The sequence below is a fragment of the Typha angustifolia genome, chromosome 13 (assembly GCF_048772165.1).
Source record: "Typha angustifolia cultivar Huaian chromosome 13, ASM4877216v1, whole genome shotgun sequence".
NCBI lineage: Eukaryota > Viridiplantae > Streptophyta > Magnoliopsida > Poales > Typhaceae > Typha > Typha angustifolia.
In genome coordinates this window covers 14,589,507-14,617,380 of record NC_133251.1, presented here as the reverse complement: position 1 = coordinate 14,617,380, position 27,874 = coordinate 14,589,507, and the positions used below count along the sequence as shown (strand labels likewise).

Below are 27,874 nucleotides of genomic sequence, written 5' to 3'. Positions count from 1 at the left end.
GAAAGATAATGGAACAACTAGATACATGGTTCTTAGTTTCTTACAAGTTGAGAATATTATACTTTGTCTCATTGGATCTTTTTGATTATATTACTCTATTTTCATTTTAGATGGCACACCTTCTTTACATAGGTTTGTGATACTAGAAACTCTGGCAAGTTGGATGAAGTTGATCTGTGAATATGCAACGGTGGATTAAACTTTACGAGACATATCACTCGTATGTATCTTCTTCAAGATTGTGCTATACCTTACAAGGTTGACATCATTCTGGCTTCCTTTCATCAAACGTTTCTTCATGGTCTCTCTTTTCTCTTTCTCTTAGCTTTCTAAGCTTAGCAATGTTTCTTGGTGATCTGATTATGAAGTGGAAGAATGTTGGTGTTTTATGGGTTCTGCTGTGATACAGAATTCTTTGTATGAGTAGCAGAAACAATTGTTGAAGTTTATGCCTGTTTCAGGTCAGGGTGGATAGAGAAGATTGAATTATTTTGAGGGTTTGTGCAGAGAAAGTATTACTATTATGACTTTAAGGTTCCCAAGGAAGATAAGAAAACACTACATTTATTTTGTAAGATGGAGATTAGTCATTTAAAAATTTCTTATGCTTTGTGAATTGTGATCTATGAGAATTTGAATGGATTTCAGTATATGTAATGAAATTCAATGGTTTGAGGTTGGATTTGGACAGAAGACTAGCCCTTAATCTATTATGTCCTTATTGAAGCTCATAGGTAAAATATGAAAAATTGAAAATAATAAAACGAATTCTTACGTCGTTTGAGACAACACGATTAGATAGATTTCATTATTTTTCAAACAACAAAATTCATTTTTCAAATAAATCAATTGAATTCTCTCGGGATGAAATCAATCAATTTTCCATCTGGAATTGGTTGCAAATGTACCCTAAATGCTCGACAAAAGGATTCATTTTCTTTTAAATCATTTTAACCATGTAAACGTTATATAAAAATTAGTTCTGGAACCTTTTGTTTGGCCCTGAGCGTTAATTGGATACCTTCAATTTCCGGGTTTAAGGCACTCTCGATGTTTCCTTTCGATATTTTACATAATTTTAGACTTGTTTCCCCACTGATTCCTGAAAAAATTGATGATCGCACAGAACTGAAGAATCTGTAATTTATATTTAAAAGTTGTTGACCTAAAAAATAGATTTATATAGATTTTTTTTTATATATAAAACTTTGACCACTTTTTAAGAGATTTTAAATCTTTATATAAATTATTGATCCAGTCAATGGTTTCAAGCACGCTTACTTTCATACTTAATTTTTTAAATAAAATAGATGTATAAAAAAAATCACCTTAAGGACGAAAATCTGATAGTTTCACTTGAAGCTCGGGACCATTGTGGCACCTCTATTTTTGCTGACACCAAACCGATGATTTGCTATTTTCCACTTGAAGCTGAGGCTTTCACCTAACTGCATGCTGTGGAGAAGCACTTGGGTGATGTTATCTTTGATCGGAGATTGTTGTTAAGGCTGATAAAGGTAATGTGGGACATTTGAAGCTTAATAGCTCAGTGCAGGTATTTATTACCTTTTTTTTGACTTGTTGTCAACTGTCCTGATGAAGGTCCAATTTGAAGCTTAGCGTCTTAGTGCAAAGATTTATTAAGAATATAATCAGGTTGCTAACTAGGCAGCCCATAGAAGGAAATTGAGAAATATTTTGTACCATGATGTGGGTCTTTTCTCCCCCCACCCCTCCTCGTACCATTTTGACACTTTGAGTGGAATTTTTTTTGGAAAAAGTAGAAATAAACAGCTGATATAATGATTAATGAGTCCTCTTTAAATTAATTAATAAATAAACCAATAGTTCCTTCCACTTGCCTTTGCCAGACATACCACGCGACGCCTCATTCCAGTCATACAAAACCCGAATACTAAGATCTGGGGAAACTTTTTTTTTTTTTTTTGAAATTAAGTAGCTTCGTTCAGCTGGCCTTGACCCGAGTGAGCTAGCTAATCCGGGTTTTCCTCACCTAAGATGGTACATAGGTTTGCCGGACCCAAAATTACAATGGATCCAGCCACCTTCCCACGGTTAGCTGTCCAGTCTGCCACTCTATTCGCTTACATTTGATAGGTTTTTTTTTTTTGAATAGTTTCTGTTTTTTTTTTGAATAGTCCTACATTTGATAGATTTTTTTTTTTTGATTATTCATGAGCCTGAAAGTTATATATGGGCTGAACAAAGGGCCAACCCTCCCTAGATACAGATGCACTTTAGGCCTCATCGAGTTTTTAGCTGTCTCCGTTGCGTTGCCTAGTTATTCTTCCAAGTTAACCGCACTGTCGAACCATCAACCAAATTGAGCTAAGTCACCAAAGTACCAACCACCAAACAATTTCTCCATAATATTGTTTGGTGTTGGAGTTGAACTCATAATCTCTTTGGTCATGAATAAGATACCTACAGATTTGGGGAACCTCATCCAAGTACTTACAAGTAGGGGAGGGGATGGTCTGCATGCTAAAACGTAGGAAATTCTATATGTGCTCAAATGGCTGGCTGACGAGAAGAGTAAAATATTAATTCCCTGCAACCTGCAATGCAGAGGATCGGATGCCGTCACTGAGCCGATCGAACTCGATAAAAAAAAAGAGCCATCGATTGCATCGCATCAAAAAGAAGGGGCGGGTGAAGAAGAGGCCATCATCCATCCATCTCCGTAGTCTACTAATAGATCCCTGCGTTCAAATCAGAGAAGAGGAGAAGAGTTTGGAAAGATGCCAGGCTTGATCGGTCCGAAGGATTACTCCCAAGAACCAAGTCGCCACCCGTCTCTCAAGATCAATGCTAAGGTGAGATGGCCTTCGAGCTCCCTTCTCCATCGTCTATAGCCTCTTTTGGTTAGGATTTCTTTTTTTTTTTTGATTTGAGCGGTTTGTATGGCATCCATGAACTGGATTTGCTTTAGATCGTGAATATTTGATACCGTTCTGGTCTTCGATCAAATTGGTAAGAAGAGAGTTCTTGTTGTGATCACTTAAATGTTTCTGATAACGGCCAAATGATCACCTAGTGTTTAGTATTTTAGTGATACCATTGGTGTATGATTCAGTATTTTAAAGTTTAGTGCTTTAGTGAAAACCTCAAGTGGGACGGTGGTTGGCACCATCCATGAATAAATAAATGAAAGAATGAAATAAACCCCTTGGAAGGTATGATTTTTAATGCTTTAAATGTTGAAGCCTACTCAGCTTCCTGAGATTGCTTTCGCCCAATTGCCCTTCTCTCCACTCTTATCCTGATATCTTCCTCATTTTTGCGTTGGACTCACTTGTTAGTTTTGCTATGAAATAGAATTAGTGTATTTGAAGATCTTGTTAAGTACGTTTGCTAGACAAATAAACTGCATCAGGAGTTATGGAGATATAGGTCAAGATAACCCAATCAGTTAACGAGGGTATGCAGAGCAAGGAGTACAAATAGAAGCCATTGAATGAATCTTGAGTTGTGGAGACTGGTACATACAGAACCCAGACGCCTATTCAGAAACTGATGGCATAGTTGACTTTCTCAGTGCGACAATAATTTTTTTGAAGCCCTACAATTTATTTAGAGAAGATGCAATACATGTTGTCCAATTGTCATCCCTGTCAAGGCCCTCTAGAATTTGTAAAAGGTATATCTGTTGAATCTAAACTTCACCTTGTTTCCAATTACCTGTTCATGAGATAACCTTCATGTGATTGGAATGGAGAGTGCATTTTGGGTCGTATGGAGAGTGAGGCATAACTGGTCGAAGGAACACCTGCTACATGCCTAAGTTTTTTTTTTGGTCAACATGTACGGTGGACAAATACGTTATTAATTTTTTTGGGATTGTAGTTACAAAAGCAACTTTATAGCATCATGTCAATGATGGCTAGTGTTCTCAAAGTTAATTATACTGACCTCAATAAGCCCACACTATAGGATCATAAAACTTGCTTATTTATTGTTTTGTTTGTGGAGGAAATTGTAATTGTCTATATAGTGAATTAGATCTCTGAAATCGTGGCTTGCCATAGTATTGCATGGTTCTCCATTTTCAGTTTATTAAATCTCCAAGTGCTTTTTCTCATTTACATATTTTGTGTGAATTCTTTTTTTTAAAAGTTCTTCGTTCTTTAACTCTTCCCTCTTAGCATTAGTAGACCAGTGACTGTACATGTAAAAGTGCTTAATGAGAACAGATTTTATAACAACCCTGCTGCAGGAGCCATTTAATGCTGAGCCTCCACGTGCAGCTCTTATTTCGTCCTATGTCACTCCTGTTGACTATTTCTACAAGAGAAATCATGGGCCAATTCCAATAGTTGATAATGTTGAGAGGTTCTCTTTTTCCCTTACCTTTGCTTGTTCAGATCTGCTGTTACCTTAGGAGCCTGTCAGCTGATTCTTGTGCTTAATTGGTAGAGCAGATACAGTCTTGCAGTTGGTGGTTTGTTGAAGAAGCCTATACAGCTATCAATGGCTGAAATCAGGTATATATGATGACTGGGTTGTATGTGAGGTATGGTATCTGTTTGGCTTTTGACAGGAGGAATAACATTATCTGTAAATTTTAGGAAACTTCCGAAGTACAATGTTACTGCCACTTTACAGGTAAGTTGCAACAAATACATTTTTCCTTGTGTTAGGATATATCTATGTGTCCTTAAAGTTAGTAACAAAGTGGTGTACCGCTAGTTACTGCTATATTCTTGGCCTACAAACAAAATTTTTCATTGTTGGTCTGAGTAGATTATGCTATAATGCAGTGTGCAGGTAACAGAAGGACTGCTATGAGTAAATCACGTACAGTGAGAGGTGTTGGCTGGGATGCTGCTGCTATTGGAAATGGTAGGCATATTTTTCTGCTGTTCTGAAGCCCAAATAATTATTGTTATTGCTGGAAATTAGGATCAATTGGTCATTAGCACCTTTGTTTCTTGCAAGATCTGAAAAAAAAATCCTCTTCTGACCCCCATAAAGTGTGTTCTTTGTCGATATTTTAAAAGTATTGTCTTTAATTGGTATTGGTTCCAATAGATGCTTCTCTTTGTGATCCTTCTTTCTTTTCTTCAGCAATTTGGGGAGGAGCAAAACTATCAGATGTCCTTGAGCTAGTTGGCATATCCAAACACAGTTCAGTCACGTTATCAGGAGGGAAGCATGTCGAATTTATCAGCATAGACAGGTGTAAAGTGAGTATTCTTATCCTTCTTTAGTGCTGTAAGTTGTGTCTGAAGAAAGCACAGATCTCTGCCTTTTGGTCAGATACCGAGACACAACTTACCTACCTTGGTACCTCTGACTTATTTGGGTTCTATTCTTTGCTTAACAAGGAGGAGAATGGTGGTCCCTATAAGGCATCAATTCCATTACAACAGGCCACAAATCCAGATGCTGATGTCTTACTTGCATATGAAATGAATGGAAAGGTAATGGATTTGTTTTCTACAGTCCTGTTCCTTTCAAGTTGAAGTATATTTGAACTTTTAGTTTTAGCATCATCATTACACTTGTTCCCGAACATTTGATTTGTAACAATTTTGTACTTAAGCAATTCGTACAGTTTACTTTCCATTCTATTATATTTCGTAGTTCTTAAAAATTACAGTTTATTGTTCTTATGCTGATGTTTCATAGTTCTCATGCTTTACTTGTTTAGTTTGAAAAATCTTGATAACCTGCAGTTGTTTTTTTTTTCTCCATAGATCATCTCTATTAAGTGTCTCGTTGATCCTTTGATGGAGCTGCCATGATTCATATTGCTGCTTAAAAATATCTTGTTGAATTTAAAACATCTTACTGGCATATAAGGTTATAAACTATTCAAAAGAGTAAATTTAAAACTAAATCGATCATCTAAAATCCACTCAATATTTGTCAAAAATCAAAATGTAGTTAGTGCCGAAATAATTGATGATAATTTATGAGATGTTGGAGCAGTTATTGTGAAAGAATTAGTCAAATATGCAAATAAGTTGTCAATAAACTGATAAAGAGTATTACAGTCTATATACCTAATGCACCTATCTATTCTGCAGAATATTGCTCTCAGATAGTTGCTCAAAATACACTATAGATTGTTGTTAGTAACCCTGTTTGTGTATCTATTTGTGACACTAGCTCACATATAGATTACTGCCTAGGCTGGTGAAAGAGTTACTGTCCCAGCATAGCCCCTACTTATTCTGAATTCAGGTAGAAATTTTTTATCTCTAATCTATCTAAGGGGCATGTTCGAAACGTATTCTCCTTCAGCCCTTTCTTATATAACAACTTTCTTTATTACAATTTATTCTCAAAATTTCATGTTTAACCATGAAACCTGATCAAGGAATAAATCAGACTATATTTTATAGTCAGCCATTCAAAGGAGTGCTGCTTGCACATATCAAGATAATACATTGCATATTTCTGTATTTTTTGTGTGACACAGATGTTGGTGTCTTTGTTCTGTGTGCTATGATTTCAGCTTAATCCTGCCCACATGCAATTATGTTGGAGTGTGGACTCAACCATTTGAGCCAAATGAACCTGTCATGCTGGTGTACAACCTGGCTCAATCAGCCACTCTATTTACTCTGCCCTAAATGGGGTAGATGGTGAGGGAAAAAGTCGGTGAACCATACTGGTTGAGACTAATTTGAATCTACAATTCTCTGATGGCTGTTGTATATATGAACGTTGATATTATCTCTTGGTTGGCTTAATTATGGTAGCATGAGAAGTGTTCTTTGACAGCATCCCTTGTTCAGTTTACTACCTCTTCAGTTAATGTACTTCCTTTATTTTCTGTTCATGGAATAATCTTTACATGATATTCTTCTTGATGAATATTACTTGCACATTATTGTTCCAAGCAAGAACTGGTTTGAAGTTTTACTCGAGACGAAATATAACGGCCAAAACATAATGAAAACCAAAGCCGAAATCCATTGGCTAAGACCGAAACTATCAAGATTTCTGGTTTTGACATTTATTTTGACCACAACAGGCTAAAACCATTTTATTTTGGCCTCAATTCAATTTTTCTAGGGGTCAAAACAGAAACTAAGCGAAACTGAAACTGAGACTGAAACTTTGAACAGGTAACATCTAGCGGACCCATATAATCTTACTCCTTTAGTTCCTTTAAAGTTTACTGCTATACATTTTTGCTTCTGTTACTCATTCTATTCTGAAGAAATTGCTATGGTGCTTCTAATTGAGTATGTTTTCTTTTTAAGATTCTCAACCGAGACCACGGTTATCCTCTGCGCGTGGTTGTTCCTGGTGTTATTGGTGCACGCTCTGTCAAATGGTTGGATAGTATCAAAATAAGTGAAGAAGAATGCCAGGTTTTCTTAAATCTTCAGTGATTTTAGCATTTGGTTGTACTTTTACTGTGAAAATTAGGAAATAACTTTATCTCCTTGTGCCAGGGTTTTTTTATGCAAAAGGATTACAAAACGTTTCCACCTTCAGTTAACTGGGACAATATTAACTGGTCTACCAGGAGGCCTCAGATGGACTTTCCCGTGCAGGTACACTTATATATAATGCTTTGAGCAATTTCCTTGGAAATAAAATGAGCAGTTAAGCAATGCTCACATGAGACCAAGGAAAAATTTACCAATTGAAAGAGACTCCACACATGCTTGTTTATTTTGCTTTCTGTTGACAATTTTAATATGATGATAACTTGATTAGTTCTCTAATGTATGTTTCCTTCTGCTTAATAATTTGGTTCTCTTTACAAACCTAGAAAGTTAGCGGAATGTCTAATAGTGCCAGGCTGCAAGCAATGATTCTATCTATGTAATTATGACTAGATAGCATAGACAATGTTGGTGCTATTGGGATCTATTTTTAAATCCTAGAGTGGACAAATTGGAGTAAAGCGTGGATGAGAACATGGGTTGTACTATTTTATGTTAACCGATATAAGACTCAGATACAATGTGACAGATTGGAAACATGACTCCATGTAAATGACGCTCTCATCGAATGCCATATAATTAGACAGATTGCTTTTAGTATTAGAGAGTAGAGACATATCATTGACAAATTGTTCTAAAATGTGGTATTTTTCACTCAGTTAATATGCAATCTTATTACCAAGATCCAAGAGAATCATGTAACAAATTGTTCAGATATGATTAGCATAATATTGTCTAATAATGTTATTTCAATCCCAGAGTAGTAGTAACGAACTAACGATCAATTGGATCGTGATCTTTGCTCATGATTGATGCACGAGAATGCACACTTAATGTGGATTAAATTTGTAGATTGAGGGGCAGGAGTGCATAAACTTATTGTGCATTTTGTTAGACTCTGCTGGAGTACTACTCTACTACTCTAGATATTGTGCTGTTCTCAGGTTATTGCTCTCTTGAGTAACAGTTTATCTGATATTTTATAACCTACTGTCCCACAGTGTGCTATTTGCTCGCTTGAGGATGAGGATGTTGTGAAGCAAGGAAAGGTCTGTAGCATCTCATGCATAATACCCTTTTTCATTTGAATGCCAAGATTAGAAAATGTTTGAAACAAGGGTTTATTAACAAGTCCATTTCTTGGATTGCAGATAAAGGTTTCTGGTTATGCAGTTTCTGGTGGCGGGCGTGGCATTGAGAGAGTAGATATATCCGTTGATGGGGGAAAGACATGGATGGAAGCTCAGAGATTCCAGAAAGGTGATGGTCCATATTCATCTGATGATCTTAACGGTGATAAGTGGGCATGGGTTCTTTTTGAGGCTGTAGTTGACATACCAGAGAAGGCTGAGATCATTGCTAAAGCGGTATGCTCATGCTGACGTCTTACGGATTTTTTTCTTTTTGAAATATAATGTGTTTTAGTTTTTTCTTCATAACCCAAGATCAATCATGATTTCCAGAATAATTCTTTCAGTTGTTTTAAAATGTCAATCATAATTTATGGCCCTTTAGCTTTTCAAATTTTAACTATGAGATAAAAGTTTATGTTTATGTGGCCCAGTTTGATACTGCCTATGCAGGAACTAATATTGTGTTGCCATTTCTGTGCTAAGCTTGCAACTATAGTGAGACCACTGCTTCATAAGGATTTCTTCATTTGTTTCCATTGTATGACATTGATCTTTGTTCTATCATTGTCCACAATTTACAGGTTGACTCGGCTGCAAATGTGCAACCTGAAAATGTGGAGACCATATGGAACCTGAGAGGAATACTTAACACATCATGGCATCGGGTCCAAGTACGGAAAGATTCATGCGTAGCCAACTCTAGCCTCTAAATGATGCTCATGGGGATTAATAGTAGAAATAAGAGGTGACAGATCTACACATCTGTTGTGGAGATGTCCGTGACTATTCTAATCTGTTGAAGCTTTTATGTTCTAATTTGTCTGCGACGTTGAGAAGTACCAATGTCATATACAATCATACACATGTTGAGAAGTACCAATGTCATATACAATCATACACATGCTGCTGCTCGTGGAGATTTCTAAAAAAGTTGCTATTTCCATGTCTTGTATTTTCTAAGTGACTACGTAGGGGACAAGAAATAAACTCTAAGCATTTCTTTTTTCTGCTATACCCTGTCTGTATAATTCCTCGCTCCCCGAGTTTCTAGTTAATATAATTCCACTACTAAGGTCAAGAGTGAAAAAATAGTTTTCTCCATTGTAATAATTTCTTTGGTGATCAGGTTAATTTATGTTTGGTTTGGGTATAATATCTCTACAAGGAGGGGCTAGTTCAGGACTCCATGCTGAGCCATTGTGGTCTTTGGTCTAGTTGATGAGAGATTCCCGTAAAGCTGACTTGCGATAGACCAGCTTCAGATTGAGAACAAGTTACCTTATACTACCTTATACGAGCACCCAATCCTTTTGGAACCTTGAGAAAATAAAAGATACCATGTAGTTGTTGCCAGCTTTGCAGCAAGAAAGAAGAAAAAAAAAAAAAATCAGAGTAACGAAAGAGACTGAAAATTCCAACTAATTGACTTTTTTGGTGCACCTGGGCATCTAACAGCTTTCAAGTTTTGCACTTGAATTGAGAGAATCTGAAATAAATTAACTTCTCTGCCACATCATTAATTTTCATGAGCTTTTCAAGGTTTCATGGTGAACGATTATGATTACAAAAATGAGAAAATCAGAACAAATAAAACATAGATGGAATTAATATCGCATATTAGTCTACAGATATTTAGGCATAGCAGCATACTTAATAACTTCAACAAAATTATACATATGTTGGCTGGCTTTCAAGCTGCTTCTTTTTTTTTCTTCTGAAGTTACAGGATCTCAAATCTGATGCCCTACTTGTCTCCTGTTGTGTCTCCATGACCATTAGTATCATCCTGCCAAGATCATAGGTGGCAAGCAATGAGCACTGGAAGATAATAACTAGTTAAACCAAAATGAGCAATGGATGCATAAAGGACTGGCTAAAGTATCCAATTTTGATTATGGTACTTACAGCATTGGATATTTGGTCTCGTATGTAGTACATGGACTTCAGCATCGTATCCAATGTATCTTTCGTTAATTGAAACTTGACTTCTTTTTCTCCTGATAATGACTCTGCATTACCTTGAAGCTGCTCAAAGTACATCATAATATATTAGCATGACATAGGCTTTCACTCCTAGTAACCTCTCACCAAGACTTGAGTATGCAGCATGGTTCTATCGCACCCAGTATACTAATAAGAAGTCAAGAACTTTCACTTTATTTGTCATATGAAGTGCTTGAAGACAATAGGTTTCAGACCATTTTTGCATCATCAATGCAAAGAGAGTGGGTAATGATATCTCTCTTTTTCATGAACTTATATCAAAATTTTGCAAATTTTTAGAAACCGTGACTACCTTTAGGCACATAACAGGAGCACGCTCAGATGGATCTTGATTTTCATTCACATTCCACGTCATCGTCTTTAGATGGGGCAAGGAAACCTACAAGACAAGAGGGCAAAAGAAATACTCCATGTAACAGAATCATGGCTTTCTTTATCAGAATAAGAACTGGGAAATTTTAGATACACGATTCCTCGATGAATCAAGGAAAAAAGTTTTAGTTCACTGAAAAGTTATGTATCTTAAAGTGGTAGCAGGAAAAATATTAATTGACAGCCGTGAAGAGGAATTAATCTGATCACAGGGAAGTTAAGAGGCAGATTTGACTTCTCTGGAAATTGAAAAACACATGGATTTTTAAAAATTACCCTATAGGCTTCTCTATAATATGTTGAAATAAGCAAGAAATCCACCAATTTAACTATGCTGAGCAAGAAGTAAAATACATGAAAATAGTGCATAAAATCCACATAGATTGCCTATTAATATTACCTGGTCCTTCACTGCATCTTCTCGCCACTCATGTTGAAACTTCTGAAGAAGCAATGTAAGTAACCTCTGCAATTCAGGTAAGACCTCTTGTGGAAACAACTTGTGAATCTCATCTTTGGAAATATTCTCATAGACACATCTATGTATGAGCATTCTTAGGCATACCAAGAGCTGCATAGTATTGCAAGAAGAAAGTTTGAATGTCAACACAAGGATTTCTCTATTCTGACTCAAGGCACTTATTAGATGGAATAAGATGATTTTTTCCCGTCCAGCATAATACTAATCCAACGACTCTTGAACAATATAATGTGACCAAGTTATCCTAACAATTTGATTCAAAACCTTTTGTAAGAGTTGGAAAATTCAGGTTTTTTGTATGTTGGAAGATCGTCTGTTTCCCTCGCAAAACAGACGATCCTCGCTCGGCGGAGAATCATCTGATTTTGTCGGAATATCGTCTGATTTTTAATTACATATGCAATTTTTCGGATTATTGTCTTCGGAAAATCGTCTTCAATTTTTTATGAATTTAATCTTTAGTTTTTGCTCCCATAAAATCATTCCTTCTCGCCAAAACCAGAAGAAACCCTCGTATATAAAATTGAAATAGCTTTAAATGGAGAAGAAAATCCCCCTTTCTTTTCCCTTTTGAAATACAAAACTATTTTTCTCGTTTTTTGTGAGCAATATGGCAGCACAATTGACATGCTACCCAGTCTAAAAGTAGATACTTCTCCTGTAGTTCCTCAATAGAGTATTCCCTTGGATTTCCTTTTTTCTTCTGAGTAAGCCCTAATTCTGCTTTCACAAGGACCCATGACTCCTAGGTAAAAGAACATCGAGCGAAGATGAAAGGGACAAGGAAGACACAGAAAAAAACTCAGGGCCAGCTTATAAATGTTGATTGATGTTAAACTCGATAAAATTGAAACGTGAAAGCAAGCCACAGTACCAATGACTGATAGCAAGTTACACCAACAAATTTGAAGCTATCATGCTCTCTATTTTAATGCAGATCAAGAACAAGAGTTTGACAAGAAGAGAGGCAGATAAGAAGCATAAGTTCACACAAGCAATTAGTCGAACAGGAAGCAGGTAAAGGAAAACAAAAAAGAAAAGGAAGAAAAGTTACGGGGTCGAGGTCCGAGTCGTCGGGGAGATGGAGGATGTCACGGATGATGGCGCGGTCGGTGGCGTCGAGGCCGGTCTTGCGCGTCCGCCAGAGAGCTTGCAGTATGTATTCCACGGAGTCCTTCGAGCTAGCTCGCACGAGAAGCGGCAAGTGCTGGTGTCCCCATAGACTCTTCCGTGGATTCTCATCCATCCCCGCACCAAAATCTCTCGAGGATCCTTCAGCGACGTCTTCGTTAAGTTATTTCGAAAATTTCCGTAAGACACCTTATATTTCGACAACTCGCCTCCTTCGTAGCCTGTATATCCTTTTTGATGGATTACAGTTTACTATGTGATTTGACCGGATTTTACACTTCATTTTTTTATAAATCTTTCTTTTTTAAATTAAGAGCGCAAATGCTAGAAATTTTATGGTTCATTAGCTCATTAGCCGCAATATTTATTTTGCCCTAACTAAATTATAAATTACTGTATGACCAAACTACCTATATCATTCTCAAATCACATTATATATTCTTTGCATATCCTTATTATCGTTGACTAATAGTTATACCTCTCAGTTGTAACTACTTGAACGGGAATTAATAAAGGCAATTAAAGGGAACTTGTTTGATAAATAATAAAGAAAAGAGAAAAAAAAACCTTATATTAAGCAGGTGATTATTGGGCGGGGTCGGGTTTGGATTGGGCTTTTCGGGCCAATCGGGCTTAAATATTTGTTTACGGCCTGACTCACCAATCATTCGAGCCGAGTCGGACTAAAAATATTCTAGCACATTACCGCCTACTAGCCCATTAGATATTGGGCTTGGGTTAAGTATAATGGGTCTAACATAATGGGTTAAATATATAAAATATTATATTTTATTGGGCCGAGTTTAATGGGCTTATACGAAGATATTTTAGTTATCTTTCTTAGGAACATACTTATATATTGTTATATAGTTTACTAAATATCTCACAAAAAAATCATAGGAATATGTATGCATTATGGGTCGAGCCATAAATGAGAGCAATGGGTTGGGCTTTCCGATCGGGCTAGGTAGGCAAAGGCTTAGCCCATATCGCCCACTACCATCTCGGGTTCAGGTCAGGCCAAGCCCAAATTGGGCTTGGCCTGGGCTTAGCCCAATTAAAACCGGGTGAGTTCAGGCCGAATTTGGACGAGTCGGGCCTAATGATCATCTCTAAACAAAGACATTGGAAAGTTATAACGCCCTCGCCCGGCAGGCATGTGCATGCCCAAGCGCTTACACGACACGTGCGACTCATACAATAAGACGATTGGGGCCCATCAAGCACCTGTGCACACATAATTCATCACCAATTAAATTATATTATTAATCCAAATAAACTTGTTAACATATGAATATCTAAGTCCATAATAATATACACTAGACCACAAAATAAATCATGACATCATCAAGTTAAATCTATAATATATCTATATCTAAGTCCATAACAACCATACTAGACAGCTACATAATCTAGTAGAGCCCACACAGGCCATAACAAATCATCAAAATATAACTTAAAATCACTAACACACGAGTACACTATAGTCTGACCTGTATTATACAATTCATCGTCTATACAATGGATTATAAATATTAAATAATGGTACAACTCAATAATTAGATAAACTATCTTCTATACCATCTCACGTCTATAGCTCACCTCATCTTTGCTCTAAAATATCTCATTAGGATATCTCAAGTTACTATCACGTACCACATATCTAACAGGGTTAGAAAAGAAATAAAGAGAGTTATGAGCAAAAGACTCAATGAATAGAACTTACTCTGAATCAGTGATGTCAAACAGAGAGTAAATCATGTAGTGAATAATATGAATAAAAAAGAAGCATCATGCTATGAATGAGCAAATAAGCAAGTCCTCGATAATCTTAGATTTACAGTAGAATCATATTATGACTGATTAAGAATACAACTCTCGACAATATATAAATAAACCTCCATGTTATACTATGCTTATATCACTTTCAAATATAACACATATGATGCATGCCAATTATGCATGCCATGATGTCAAATGCAATGGTATTTAAAGCATGATAACTATTTGATAATTATATGTAATTCTCAGTATCACAATCATCACTTACATCTCGGTATAACATCATCATACTAGACCACTATGCACAGTCAACACCCGGTATCCGATTTCATCATCCTGCCCATAGGCTTAAACCATACCCTACCATACGTTAAGAGTATATCACTATTCATCCAAATCAGGTACCCCACTAGTTAATAAAAATCACATGAGGGTAACTCGCCACATGTATGTCCTAGCAAACTATAGGTATCCGATTGTCTTTTCGCACAAACTCAACTGACCTTAGACATGGGCCACAAGATATCACATATCAACAATCATAATCATCACTCTAGGCACCCCTAACTCTGGCGCCTACTCGGGTACCCTCATGTTTTTTCTACAACTTTCTTATAAATGAGATTTATGTATTTCTTTCTATATGATAGATCACGTGTATATATTCAGTACAATAACAAGTCATACATATCAAAAATTTAGGTGGTAAGAAAGTCAAGAGGAAAATAATGCAATGCAGTCTCGAACTATATATCTAACACATGCATATCTCTGCTAGTCTATCACATGCATACTCATGCTAGAGATCATCTCGATATAAAATCATAACAGTATAATTATCTTCAATCATCTTTATATATCATCGGCATACTCATATCTTAGATCGGTCAAATTAAATGCATGATAAAATATGCTTAAATGAAATCCTCTCTAGATAAGGTCATATAATCATGCTGGAGGCTAAAACATGCATATATATATATATATATATATATATATATATATATAATTATGTAATATTTCTAATTTGAAAAAGATGTCTAGGGGATAAGACTATTCACAATCTAATTAGAAGACCCAATACACGTATCCCTCACGTCTATCGATCAACGTCACACACCACTAGCAAGGTCCATGGGGTTTTAGATAAGGGGTTCAGAATCTGAAAATGCTTAAGTAACATAAAGTTACTCGTTTATCCGATTACAATATTCGAGCAAAATATGATATTTTATTATATTTAAAATTAATTAGATTCATAGGATACATTCAACTGTGAAAATATTAATATGCTATTAACATAATTTATATTTATTTAATAAAAATCCTAGTTTGCTAATTATAGAATAAGTAATAAGTATATAGTAATTTATCTCCTTTTTGTAAGTAACAACAACGACTATATATATATATGATTTAATAAAAATATAATTATAAATATAATCTTATTAATAATTATTTTATGATACTTACTCTTATTTAATTAATCATAAATTATATGAAAAATAGCCATTATCCTATTATATAAAAATAATATGCAAGCTTAGTATTTCATTTTATACAAAGTAGTAGACAATAATAGGATACTATTATAGTTATGTAAAATATAAATATAAATATAAGATTATTATTAATAAGACTACATGTATTAATCTAATAAATAATAATTAAACCATAAATAAAATTTATCTGCAAATATTTATAATTATAATTAATAAATTATTACACTAAAATTCTTAGCTAATAATTATACTAGTGAGTGTAAATTATTAAAATAATTAATTTTCTAAATGAGCCATACCTTAATTTTTAAAATTAAAATATATAATTAATAAATAAATAACAAGAGGGAGCAACCTCCTCACGAGCCCAGCACTATTGGAGAAGGGGAGGAAAAACCAAGGAAGAAGAAGAAGAAGAAGAAGAAGAAGAAGAAGAAGAAAGAAAGAAAGAAAGAAAGAAAGAAAGAAAGAAGAACAAGAGAAGACAAGAGAAGAAGAAAGAGAAGGGAAGGGGACTAGGCCAGTGGGGAGGGGTTCGGCTGCTGCTAGCCAGCTGCCGAAGAAGAAAGAAGAAGAAGAAGAAGAAGAAGAAAGAAAGAAAGAAAGAAGAAGAAGAAGAAGAAGAAGAAGAAGAAAGAAAGAAAGAAAGAAAGAAAGAAAGAAGAACAAGAGAAGACAAGAGAAGAAGAAAGAGAAGGGAAGGGGACTAGGCCAGTGGGGAGGGGTTCGGCTGCTCCTAGCCAGCTGCCGGTGTAACAACCCAGATAAAAAAATAAAAATAAATAAATAAATAATTAAAAATAAAATAAAATAAAAATATTAATAAGAATAACAATGACAATAACAATAACAATAATATATAAATTAAATAAAAAAAAGACAAAAGAAAGAAATTAAAAAAAACTTTTGTTGTTGCATGGCACGAGCTAGTGCCATGCAAATTGTGGGCGCACGTTGAGGGCGCCACGTGCGCCCACAACCGCTGGCTCAGCCAACCGGGCCGGGCCAGCTGGCTACGGTAGGCCCCGCGGCCGCCGCCCTTCCCCTTTTTCATCGCCTTTCTCTCTCTCACTTATTCTTTCTCTCTCTCTCGTCAATGTCGGCCTATCGCCGCCGTCGCTGCCACCACCGCCACACCCCCCACACCGCCTCTCTCTCTCTTCCTCTTTATAGGTCTCTCTCCAACTCTCTCTAACTCTCTCTCTCACTCTCTCTCTCTCTCTCTCTCTCTCTCCTCTTGCCGGCGTCGGCCTATCGCTGCCGTCGCTGTCGCAACCCCCCTCATCGTCTCCCTCTATAGCTCTCTCTAACTCGCTCGTTCTCTCTCTCTCTCTCTCACTCTCTCTTACCCTCCTCTCTCTCTCTCTCTATCACCTCTCTCTTTCTCTCCTTCTCGCTGACAGCTTCTCGCCGTCGCAGTCGTCGCCGTCGCACCCTTCACCACCTCTCTCTCTATAGCTCTCACTCTAACTCGCTCGTTCCTTCTCACTCTCTCTCTTACCCTCCTCTCTCTCTCTATCACCTCTCTCTTTCTCTTATTCTCACCGACGGCTTCTCATCGTCGCCGTCATCGCCATCGCACCCCTCACCTCCTTCTCTCTATTTAGTGCTCTCTCTAACTCTCGTTCTCTCTCTTGCTCTCTTTCCCTTCTCTTACCGACGCTAGTCTGCCGTCGTCACCGTCACTGCCGCTGCACCCCCTCACCGCCTCTCTCTCTATAGCTCTCTCTCTAAGGCTCTCGTGCTCTCTCTCTAAGACTCTCTCGTACTCTCTCTCACTCTCTTAACCTCCTCTCTCTCAATCACCTACCCCCTCTCTCTCTCTCCTCTTATCGATGTCGACCTGCCGTTGTTGTCGTCACCGCCACCACCGCCGCAGCCTAGTTCTCGAACCCTTTATGTGAGGCCCCGTGGACCCTATTAGGACGAGTTGTTGCTTGGTTGCCGGATGTGAGGGATACGTGAGTTGTGTCTTTTGATCAGAAGTGAGTAGTCTTATCCTCTAGACGCCTTTATCAAATTAGGTTTTATTATATATTATGTACATGCATGTTTTGGCCTCCAGCATGACTATATGACTTCATCTAGAGATAATTACAGGCGAGCATACTTTTATCATGCATATAATTAGGTTGATCTTTGATATGAGTCTGATGATGATAAATATAGATAATGAGAGATGATCATACTGTTATAATATTATGTCTAGTTGATTTGTAGCATGAGTATGCATGTGTTGACTATATGATTAGAGACTACATTGCATCATTTTTCTCTTGATTCTTGTTCCACCTAAATTCCTATTATGCATTGACTTGTTATCGTATTTGATATATGCATATGATCTGTCATTTAGAAGGAAAGTATGAAATATGATTGATAGGATAGTTGATAGAAAGCGTGAGGATACCCGAGTGGGCGCGAGGGTTAGGGCGTGCTTGGAGATGATTGATCGCTCGACATAGTCGCGATCCTGTTGGCCTTACGTCCGAGGTCGTTAGTTTGTGTGCGCAGCAGACATTCGGACACATGCCATTTGCCAGGGCATATGTGGCGAGTTATCCTCACGAGATTTCTATCAGCTAGAAGGGTGCCCCGTTTGGATGGATGTTGATACCCTAGCGGGTGGTAGGGTATGATTATATTTGAGATACTCTCGCGGGTGGCAGAGTATACTCCGAGTCTTCGGACATGATGTTGAGACCAGGTATCGGATGTTGACTGTGCACAGTGGTCTAGTATGTGATGACATATAGAGCTAACATTGATAACTGAGATGTTAAGAAATGCATATGATTTCATTATCATCTGATTTCCTGATTATCGAGTGGTCAATACATATCATATATTGTTGCATTTGATATCATATCATGATCATGGTCGGCATGCATCATGTGTCATATTTGAGAGAGTTATGATGATAGTATGACATTGAGATTTGTTTATTCATTGTCGAGGATTATATATTTTTATCAATTATGATATGTTATCTACTTTTCAATTATGTATTATTGAGAAACATTCATATACTCATTCATGACATGATGCTTTTCCTGATTCATATTATCCAGTACATGATTTACTCCCTATTTGACATCACTGATTCGGGGTAAGGTATATTCACTGAGCCTTTTGGTCATGACTCTATATTTTTTTTTCTAACCCCCTCAGATATGTGGTACGTGATAGCGACTTGAGATGTCTTGATGAGATATTTTAGAGTAAGGATGAGGTGAGCTATAGACGTGAGATGATATAGAAGATAGTTTAACCAGATATTGAGTTGTACCATTATTTAATATTTATACTTTATTATATCAGACGATGATTTGTATAATACATGTCAGATTATAGTGTACTCATGTATCAGTTGTTTAGTTATATCTTGATGGTTTGTTATGGCTTGTGTGGGTCCTTCCAGATTATGTAGTGGTTTAGTATATATTATTGTGGACTTAAATATTCATATGTTAACATGTTTATTTGGTTGATAGTATAATTTATTTGGTGTTGGATTATGTAAGCATGGATATGTTAGCAGGTAGTATTTGATGATGTCATGATTGTATGTGTACATGAGTGTATTTATGCGTGACGGGCCCAGCCCGTCCTGTCGCGTGCGCCGCGCATGCCATGTGGGTGCGCGGGCGTGCACGTGCCTGTGCTGGGCGGAGGCGTTACAACCGGCCTCTTGCCGGTGGCTCGGTTCCGGTGAACACGAGAGAAAAGAGAAAGAAAGGGAAAGAAAAAGAGAGATAGAGAGGGAGAGAGAGAGAGAGAGAGGAAGAGAGAGATAGAGAAGGAAGGAAGAAGTTCATCAGCGTTAGTGAAGGTGAATGACGGTGGTAGCGGCAAGCTGGCGGGGTGGCGACGACGGTAGAGAGAGAGAGAATGTTTGAGAGAGAGAGAGGAGAGTGAGAGAGCCCCAAAGGGAGAGAGAGGGGAGAGAAATGAGAGAGAGAGAGAGAGAGAGGCGATGGGGAGGGAGGTCGCTGCGGCGGGGCGCATGGCACCCTCCATGCAAGCTGCTCATGCAGCTGCATGATCACAAGGCCGGCCACAGAGGCGGTGGGGAGGGAGGTCACGACGGCTGGGCGCGTGGCACCCAGTGTGGTCGGCCACATCGTGCCCATAAATTTTTTAATTAATTAATTAATTTTTTTATAAGGTTGGATTGTTACAGAGGTCATACAGTCGAAGACCACTGAGCAATTTAGGCAGTCGATCGGGGCCCAAATTGCACTAGTTTGTAGTGAGTAAAAACTCGGGCCCCAAAACGGGCAAAATTCTCTATAAGAAAGAGGTAATTCCTATGAAAATATTTTCTTGAAAAGTACTTTCTCAACACCCACCTTATTTTGAACAGAGATAAGCAAACTGTCATGTATTATAATTATGCAATTATAGACCAAAGCACCACTTCCACAGACCTATAATAGTACTTTACCTTCAGACTTAGTAGCACGCCAAAACCTATCCCTCTTGTAAGCAGTAAAGGGAAGTTATTAATAAAAAGAAACAGAACTGGTACTTAGTATGGTGTAGGGGTGGATCCTAATCCGGCACAATAATCTGATTTTTAATTAGATTTGAATTTAGTCTAATTAGTTTTGGGTCGTAAACTAGTCAACCTGCCTAACCCATTTAATAATCGGGTCATGTCCGAATTTATATCACTAATCCGTTTGAACCGTTTAAATATACGAGTCGGGTCATATATATATATATATGTGTGTGTGTGTGTATATATATAAATTAATATTAAACCCTAAGGTTAGGCTCACTCACGCACCCACCCTCTTTTTCTCCTGGCAGCCGCTTCATCCCACTCTTCGTCTCTTCCTCATGCCACCGCCCTTATCTACTACTTGAAGTGCCTCCACCTAGGGCTGTCAAAATAAACGAGTGGCTTGAGTTAAGCTCAGGCTTATCTCGGCTGAAGCTTGAGTTTGGCTCAGCTTGGTTAGAAATAAGCCTAACCTAAGTCGTCGAAACCGACTCGAAATTAATACTGAGCTGAGCTTGAGCTAGAGCCGGCTCGCTCAAGCTCGGGTCGATAGGCATTGCTACTTGGCTGCAAGTCCTAAATCCTAATTGGTCAAGACAAATGAACGGTTGGGATTAGACCATCAGGAGATTCGGGGGCAAATGAGGATGAGGCAGGTGGTGGGTCACGTGCAATTCCCCTTTGCGGTGGGTGCTAGGAGGGCTTGTTGTGGGGCCCAAAATTTGCTAGTTACTACTTTCCTGGCATTGCTTTGCCCGTCCAATATCTAGTTCTCTATTGTTCTTCTAAGGGTAAACTAGTAAAAAACACGTGGTAGATAGTAAGGTCTATGATCCGAATAAATGTAACACGTCACTATCTCAGAATTGCACTAGATTAGGCCTAGGGCTGCGGGTTGCACTAGCTGTTGAGGATCCGAAACCCAAATTCTATGGAACGAGGTGAAGAAGAGGTGCTTCTACTATGGAACATATACCTTGCGAATGGCATAGCTCTGACTCGAAAGCTAGGAGAGCCGACACCGTTGCCGAATGAGACAAAGGAGAGGTGGATGCATTCGGCTATGGAACGAGGTGAAGGAGAGGTGCGAGGCGATGCCGCTGCTGAAGCTGGACAAGGGGTCGCTAGATGCATTGGGCGACGTCCTCCTTTGTCAAGCTCTGCCTCCTCCTCCTCCTCCTCCTCAAGTTGCCGGCTGTCTCGTCCTCCTCAAGCTATTTTGGTGCTCGGCTTGGGCTCAATCTGGCTCGGTCTAGCTCGATCCGGCTCGGCTTTAATAAGGCTTGATAAGAGCCTCATTTCAGGCTTGAGCTCGGCTTGGACTCAGTCTAGCCCAACTCGGGCTCGGCTCGAGTTGAGTTAAGCCAAGCTCGAGCCCATTTCTAAGGCTCGAAATTTATTTTGTGCCAAGCTTGAGCCTGAGCTAGCTCACTCAGGCTCGGCTCGTTTACACCCGTACCTCCACCTCGCCCCAAAGCGGCAACGATAGAGACAATTCCACTCTCCCAATGGAGAGCGTCAACCGATGCCTTGACCCGACCACCAACGATCGACTCATGTCCTCCTCCCCTCTACTCCACCTGAGGCCAAAGGAGAAGCGCTTCGCCTTCTCCTTCTGGTGGTTGTGGTGGTAATGGTATGGGCCTTGACTTTGACTTTGGCGATTTGTGGGCAAATTAGCTTAGAATTGTAGGTAAAGGTTATTAATGTTTTTCTTATTTACTTTTGTGTTTCCTTGGGTTATTGATCTATGATTTTCTGATAGTATTTTTGTTCATCATATTTTTGTTTATAGTGTTTAGGGTTTAATCTTCCAGGGTTTATGGCTTATGTCCTGACTATAGGTTCTACACCATTTCTGCAAAATTTCCTGAGTTCATCAAGAAGGATAAGACATTAGTTCTGCAGTTTTATGTTAAACATGAATAGAAGCTAGACGGCGGAGGTGGCTATGTGAAGGTGCTCAGTGGTGATGTTGATCAAAAGAGGTTCAGCAGTGACACACCCAATAGGTAGCATTTGACACTCTTATTTGCCATCAAATCTAGATTTTCATATTTTCATGATTGTAAACTGGATATCTGTAAAAGGTTGTTTCACTTATTTATGTATTTTGCAGGGTTATGATGACATTCCCAAGGAGATTCCTGATTCTGATGGCAAGAAGGTAACGAGTCTCTTGTTTTCCCAATCTTTCATAAGAGCCTTATAAAAGACTTTGGTTTGTTTATAGTAAATACTAAACTCATGATGTGAGGAGAGAAAATAATCTTGGTACTTGAACTGCAATTAACAGCTATGCAATCTGACATTTTCTTAATACTTGCTTCTGCCTGAGGACTGGGATGATGAAGAAGGTGGTGAATGGACAGCCCCGACAATCCCTAACCCTGAATAAAAGGGCCCATGGAAGCAAAAGGTAAATTCTTCCTCATTTGTATAAGGTCATCAATGTAGGAACCAATTTCTGATACCCATTTCTTCTGCTTGACAGAAAATTAAGAACCCTGACTACCAGGGCAAATGGAAGGCACCAGTGGTCGACAAGTTGTCAATGTTCTATGCTTTCTGTATTCAAGATCTTGTCCAGCTTTGTTTTTCCTTTTAAAAGGATAACTTTTTTAGTAAGTCTTTCTATTTTCAGTTTAGACTTTTTAACAAGAAATTAAACTCCTTTTTGTCTTTTTCTAACTTCATCAATTCTAAGGCTTTATTCAGTTGAACCCGTAACTTTTTTCTTTTTCAGATTCTGAGTGTTTTTGGAAGTCTTACAATTCATCTTAAGCCTTTTGAATGTCTATGTCATCATCGTCGTCCTCACTTGTGTTCATATTTTCACAATAATTGTTAGAAGATAACAAGGGAGTGATAAAAGAAAAATAAGTTTCTTGATCGGATTCTAAATCATCGTTCTTATATTTATTAGTACTATTCCAAGAGGTTTGCATAGGCTTACTCTTATTTTAGTGATTGGAGCACTCTTGATTGATATGACTATAACCTTGGCATTCATAATATTGAACCAGTACCTCTTGATAATTGCTTCTAACCTTTTTTTTTGAGTCATGCTTAGGATTTTTAAAATAATTAATCACTTTCATAAAAAAAACTCAGGAATTCAGGATTAATATCATTATCCTCATCGGACTCTAGAAAAGCATACATCCTATCTTTCCAATATGAATATTAAAATCTATCTAACATGGGAGGTCTATTAAATCCTTCTCTTAAAAGATTCATCTCCAAAAAGATCTCTCCCTAAGATAAGAGAACTTGCTTTGATACTAATGGAAAAACGCCCTAGGAGCTATTAACAATAATATGCGAAACAATGCATGAAAAAGATGATCACAAATACAAAAAATTTTACGTGAAAGAATCCAAACCGGGTAAAAAATCACGGATCCAAACTTGGATCGAAACCAATTACTAAAACTTATAGCAGTTGACAAGAAGCTTATAAATCACCCATCGATTCCCACAACTCAATCTGTACTAACCTTGCTTGCTAGACCCTATGACACAATACTTCTAACGATATGTTTCCAAACCTCAGTAACCCTCGAGGTTGATCCTTCCGTCTCAGTGACCCTCGAGACGTAGTTCTTCTAGATCTGATGTAGATGTGTTGAGATGAGAATGATTCAGCACGTTATATCTAAAATTAAGAATTGATCTTTAATGGCCTCCAAAATGTGATCTTAATACGCGATGAGGCTTTTCTAAAAGATGTTCTCTAATTTAATACTTGACGGACTTCACTCCTAAGGTTAGATTAAACCATTTTATATTCTTAGAGATAAGATAAATATCTCTTCAAAGATTCTTCATGGATTCTCTTACATATTAAATATACCTCTTAGATAAAGCCAAATCCAAGTCAAATCAGATCTTACGTAACTCCGGAGATTGAAAATTACATGGGTGTGTTTGAATGTGGCCCGAGTGTGTTCAAACACGGTGACTTGAAGTGTGAATGCGTTGTGAATGGCTAAATATGAACCTTTGTATGTATGAATGCCACTTCTGTATGTGTGAACGCCTATAGGGTGCGTTTGACTGACCAAACAAACTCTCTATATGTGTGAGTACAGTGTGAATGACTGTAGGGTGCACTCGAACGAGATTATAGTGCGTTCGAATATCCTGTTCAAACAGTAGACTAGATAGTTGAACGTAGAGTGGCTATTCTTGTGCCATTAGGTAAAATTTCATACTTCTTTAACCATCATGACACCATTTGAGCACTTCAATGATGATTCTAAAACCGTTTCAAATAATTTGCCTTTAAATCCACTTCAAACATCTCATAACTTGTCATAACTTGTGCATATGCTTATACATAAAATCTAGACACATTATATAAATAAAAATTATATTTTGAAACACAATTTACTAATTATATTAGTACAATAAAACCTAACACTCTTAGTTGAAGGTATATATCTCTTTTATTTGATAAATTACTAAGATAATACAATTATAAAAAAAAACATGAAGGGTATATATAAATATAAATTTAAAAGGACATATATATATATATATATATATATATATATATATATATATATATATATGACCCTTAACACCACAATGGTGAAAGTATAATAATTTTTTTTTCAATATGAACTTTAATTCCATAGAACATTTTCCAACTACTCTAGTAGAGGAAGAGTTACCCATATAGAGTGAAACATCGTCATAAACATCGTCATTGACAAGTTCATATTTCTTAAAATGATTTTTCTCTACATAAATATTTGCACCTGTGTCCACCTACCAATCTGTTCTAGAGACTACCAAATTTGCCTTAGATAGAACAACAACAAGATTTTCTTTACTTTGTTGGATTTTTATTGCTTCTTCTTAAGAATGCAACACTCATTTTTGTAGTGTTCCTTCTTCTTACAGTAACGACATATTACATTCTTTTTGTTATTGTTCTTATTCTAACTAGAATGATTTTTAAATTGGGGTTTCCTTCCTTTCTAATTGTCTGTTTCAATAATATGTGCAGCTTTTGTCATTTCTGCTCTTTCCTCAGTATTATCTCAAAGTCTTGACTCTTCCTCAATTCTGAGTTGCCGTTGAAGAGTCACAAGAGTAAAATTATCATCCTTTTTCTTCAAAGACTTGTGGTAGTCTTTCCAACTTGATAGTAATTTGATGATGATAGCACCAACTTAAAATTTCTCCTCTACAGGAATGTCCTTAGAAAGTATTTATTGTATAAGAGCATCTCCAACCGGGCTCCAAAACTCCAAATTTGGAGCCCGGTGAAGCTCCAACCGAGCTCCAAATAGGGCTCCAAATTTGGAGCCAGCTACAGTGGAGCTCCAAATTTGGAGCCCCATCTAAAAATTTGGAGCCCAGCTCCCATACTATTCAACTTTTAGAAATACCAATTTTGCCCTACAAAAGCCTCATTTAAAATTTTAAATTCCGTCCGTATCCTTTATTAAATAATCTAATTAATTAAATTGAATATATAATTAATTTTGCTAATCAATATCTAACAAAAATAGTACCATTAGAATGCTCTCATCGAGATCTTTAAAATGAGTCTAATATTAAATTATTTAAGTTATTTTAAATATTTTATTTTAATTTTATGTAATATAATTTTGATGTTTTTAATTAAAAAAATTGTAATTTAAAATTATGTGTGAAACTATTGAATATTAGTCTTATTATAAAAATATCGATGAGAGTTTTATAAACATATATTTTTTATTAAAAAATAATAATATTAAGAGGTCTTATTAAGTGATTTAGCATATATATATATATATAATATTATATTAATTAAATAATAAATATGGAGCCCGGTGTGTTGGAGCGCACCGGGCTCTTAGCTCTATATTTGGAGCCTTTGGGCCCAACGCACTGGGCTCTTAGCTCTATATTTGGAGTCTAGCCCTCCCTTGGAGATGTTCTAATAAGTTACAAATCATAGACTTGAGAAAGAATAGGCTTATTATCAACTATTTTAAAATTCAAGTAATTGGAGATAATAGCTTTTATTACTAGAGTCTTCTGTAGTAGACTTTTGGGTTAAGACGGGGCATTCCTTTTCCATCTTATAATGAATCTTCATCACCATAAAGACAAACTCTAGTTTTTCCGTTTATTGCTTATAGTTATTTCTATCAAAGTGATCGTGTTTGTTATGTAGTAATATGGATGAAAATGCAACACTCGAAGTAGCCATTTGAAATCACCAAGTAAGAAAATTAATTCAAGAATAGTTGGAAAACTAGAATATAGTGGAGATAAATGAAATTAAAGGCTAGGCTCTTACAGCGGTCGGGTGAAGGTAAATCTATCTTTTGAATAAATTTGTCATCCACTTATTGCTATTAAAAATTTTAAAGGTAATATATTCTCGAGATATAAGACCCCACGAATCAATATGCAACTCGTGAAATTGAATCTTGATATGAACAAGAGTTAACTGTAATAGCAAGCACCAAGGTCTTTTGAATAATGCAAAATAATAGCACCATCTTCTATTTATTGAAAAAGACATCAACTAAAATGTACTAGTAGTTAGATAAATAAAAAGTAGTTATGGTAGTTAAAAGATTAAAACATGCAATTGAAAAGATGCTAGTTAAATAATTAATAATTAGTTATAACCATGAAAATGTATCTTATTTAAAGAACGATTCACAAAATTATTTATTTATTTTAAAATAACATCATAGAAATTAATATTTCTAACAAAGATAGGTTTGTAGCAGTTTAAATGTTGGTCGCATGTTTTTCAATAGAACTTGAAGTGTGCAGTGTTCGAAGCCCATTTCAATGGACTTTGAATGTTATCTCACTCAACAGCAAAGTTGTTGAAGTGTTCGAAACTCGTTGAAATGAATATCAGACAAATTTCAATAGAAATCTTGAGGAAGGTAACAAGGCCCTAGCCATTCGCACGCAGCAATGAATCAACGACATTCCAGTCTAGTTAAATTATCATTAGAGTGAACTACTTTTCTTTTGGGATCTATGAAGAGACATCTGACGAGTTGGACAAGTTTTCTGAGGTTGTCACATGTTTTGGTAGAGATCAAAAGAGGAGGCTTGATCGTCCGTGAGAGCCAAGGTTGCGTTGATGATTATTTCATCTTGGTTAGAGTTCCAAGAAACCTAGTCTTGCAACCAATATTATTTATCTCCAAGGTCAGAGGCAAGTGTTCATCCGGTGGTGTTGTTGAGTTATGAACCAAGTACTTGAAGCAGTGACTTGAAAGGCGAGTCAAACAAATGATTTTAGAGACAGTTTATAACAACTAATGGTCCGTAAGTACGTTTGTAATATCACTGATTTCATAGTACTTAATTTGATTTTGAGATCTCAGGCCTGGGTCCTACCATGTAATATTATAAATATCTCTGGCCTCTGACTGAGGAGGTGTTTGATTTATTCGTAAAGATCATACCCTTTAAGATCGTGCATGTGTATAAGTAGTGGCATGATACGGTGAACATATCAAGCAACATGTTAATCAAACAAGTTTCGCTACAATACATGA

At 36.9% G+C, this 27,874-nt stretch overlaps 2 protein-coding genes across 2 annotated transcripts; one reads left to right on the top strand and one right to left on the bottom strand.

The window, feature by feature from the left end:
- Window positions 1-2,675: 2,675 nt before the first annotated feature.
- On the top strand, window positions 2,676-9,538 carry LOC140774848 (sulfite oxidase). Its single transcript, XM_073117996.1, has 12 exons — window positions 2,676-2,837; window positions 4,238-4,353; window positions 4,443-4,505; window positions 4,590-4,626; window positions 4,782-4,863; window positions 5,089-5,207; window positions 5,349-5,444; window positions 7,239-7,349; window positions 7,434-7,535; window positions 8,432-8,479; window positions 8,582-8,797; window positions 9,145-9,538. Exons 1-12 carry the CDS (start codon window positions 2,763-2,765, stop codon window positions 9,271-9,273), a joined length of 1,194 nt encoding a protein of 397 aa, XP_072974097.1. The 5' UTR covers window positions 2,676-2,762; the 3' UTR covers window positions 9,274-9,538.
- A 572-nt stretch (window positions 9,539-10,110) lies between these two features.
- On the bottom strand, window positions 10,111-12,714 carry LOC140774443 (uncharacterized). The gene is made up of 5 exons (XM_073117448.1): window positions 12,475-12,714; window positions 11,340-11,510; window positions 10,860-10,946; window positions 10,469-10,588; window positions 10,111-10,349 (listed from the first exon to the last, which is right to left on the bottom strand). The coding sequence occupies exons 1-5, from the start codon at window positions 12,664-12,666 to the stop codon at window positions 10,308-10,310; spliced, it is 612 nt and encodes a 203-aa protein (XP_072973549.1). The 5' UTR covers window positions 12,667-12,714; the 3' UTR covers window positions 10,111-10,307.
- Between the last annotated feature and the right edge of the window lie 15,160 nt (window positions 12,715-27,874).